The following is a 1300-nucleotide window of genomic DNA, read 5'->3' on the forward strand; positions in this document are numbered from 1 at the left end:
GTCACGTGTCGCCCCCCCCCTGAAAGCTGCGGGTCCTGCAGGCCGAGGTGAAGATCAACATCCGCCTGACGCCCACCGCCACGGCCATCCCCATCCGCCTCTTCATCAGCAACGAGTCTGGCTACTACCTGGACATCAGCATCTACAAGGAAGTGAGGGACCCCGGCACCGGCAACGTGAGTGACTGCAGGTGGTGGCTGCAAGCAGGGACCCAACCACAGCTGCTCGAGCAGGCTACGGCCAAGATTTGGGGTGGTTCCTGCAAAAATCCTCATGCATCTGCAAGGCTGGTGTGTCCCAGAGCCCCCCGGGACCTTGCAGCAGCATTCCCAGGCACTCCCTGCTGTGCTGCTTCCAGTTGGGCACCTTGGGGTGGGGCTGTGCTCCAAAACGGTGCTGAGCCCCAAGGGTGTTGCTGGCACGTAGTTGGTTTGGTCTGGGAGGGCTGGCCCGGTTTCACTCCCTGCTGTGCTGCTTCCAGTTGGGCACCTTGGGGTGGGGCTGTGCTCCAAAACGGTGCTGAGCCCCAAGGGTGTTGCTGGCACGTAGTTGGTTTGGTCTGGGAGGTGGAGGTCAGCGTTGGGGCGTTACTGGTACTTGCAGCACAGCAGCGCTGCTCTCTGTCCCCTCAGCAGCAAAGAGTGGGGTGCAAAATCATGACATTTGGTTGAGTAGAGCCGTAGACACGAGCATCTTGGCCAGGCAAAGCTCAGCAGCGCTCCAGCCCTGCGGAGGCTCTTGCACCCTGGCATCGCCGAGAGAGAGCCGAGGGCAGGCAGCCAGCGCTCTGCCCTCCTCTCCAGATCATGTTTCAGTCGCATGGGGACAAGCAAGGGCCACAGCATGGGATGTTCATCAACACCCCCTACGTCACCAAGGACCTGCTCCAGGCCAAGCGCTTCCAGGCGCAGTCCTTGGGCACCACCTACGTGTATGACTTCCCCGAGATGATCAGGCAGGTGAGTCTGGCTGAGCAGAAAGAGGCTCCAAATGACTGCATTTGCTTTGCTTCCCCACCCTCCCCAGATGTCCCCATCTGGGGAAAAGACTCCTCTCCCCAGCGCTGGCAGATGAGAGGAAGAAAAGGGACCCAGGCCCCACGTTTTGGTTGTCTGAAGCATTTCTAAATTCCTGCCCCTTGCGAATTGTGGTTGTTGCAGTCAAGGAGAACCAGAAAACCCCACACAAGGAGGTCTGCAGCAGGGTGGGGGCTCTGACGCAGTGGTTTTCTCACCCCAAGTCCCAGACTGCTGCAGGAGCGTGGGTCTGTGCTCGGCGATAGCCCCGGATGTGACGTAGC

The 1300-nt window shown here is 60.1% G+C and overlaps 1 protein-coding gene across 1 annotated transcript in view; it reads left to right on the forward strand.

Annotated features, from left to right (window-relative positions):
* The window catches only part of LOC104495923 (acetyl-CoA carboxylase 2-like), an 18540-nt gene that overhangs the window by 10237 nt on the left and 7003 nt on the right, over positions 1-1300 (forward strand). The window contains exons 23-24 of the mRNA XM_010138972.1: positions 27-176; positions 804-959. Of these exons, the coding sequence (XP_010137274.1) occupies positions 27-176; positions 804-959 (306 nt within the window). The remainder of the gene's footprint in view (positions 1-26; positions 177-803; positions 960-1300) is intronic.

Source organism: Buceros rhinoceros, unplaced genomic scaffold, assembly GCF_000710305.1.
Source record: "Buceros rhinoceros silvestris isolate BGI_N320 unplaced genomic scaffold, ASM71030v1 scaffold18346, whole genome shotgun sequence".
In the NCBI taxonomy this organism is placed as follows: domain Eukaryota; kingdom Metazoa; phylum Chordata; class Aves; order Bucerotiformes; family Bucerotidae; genus Buceros; species Buceros rhinoceros.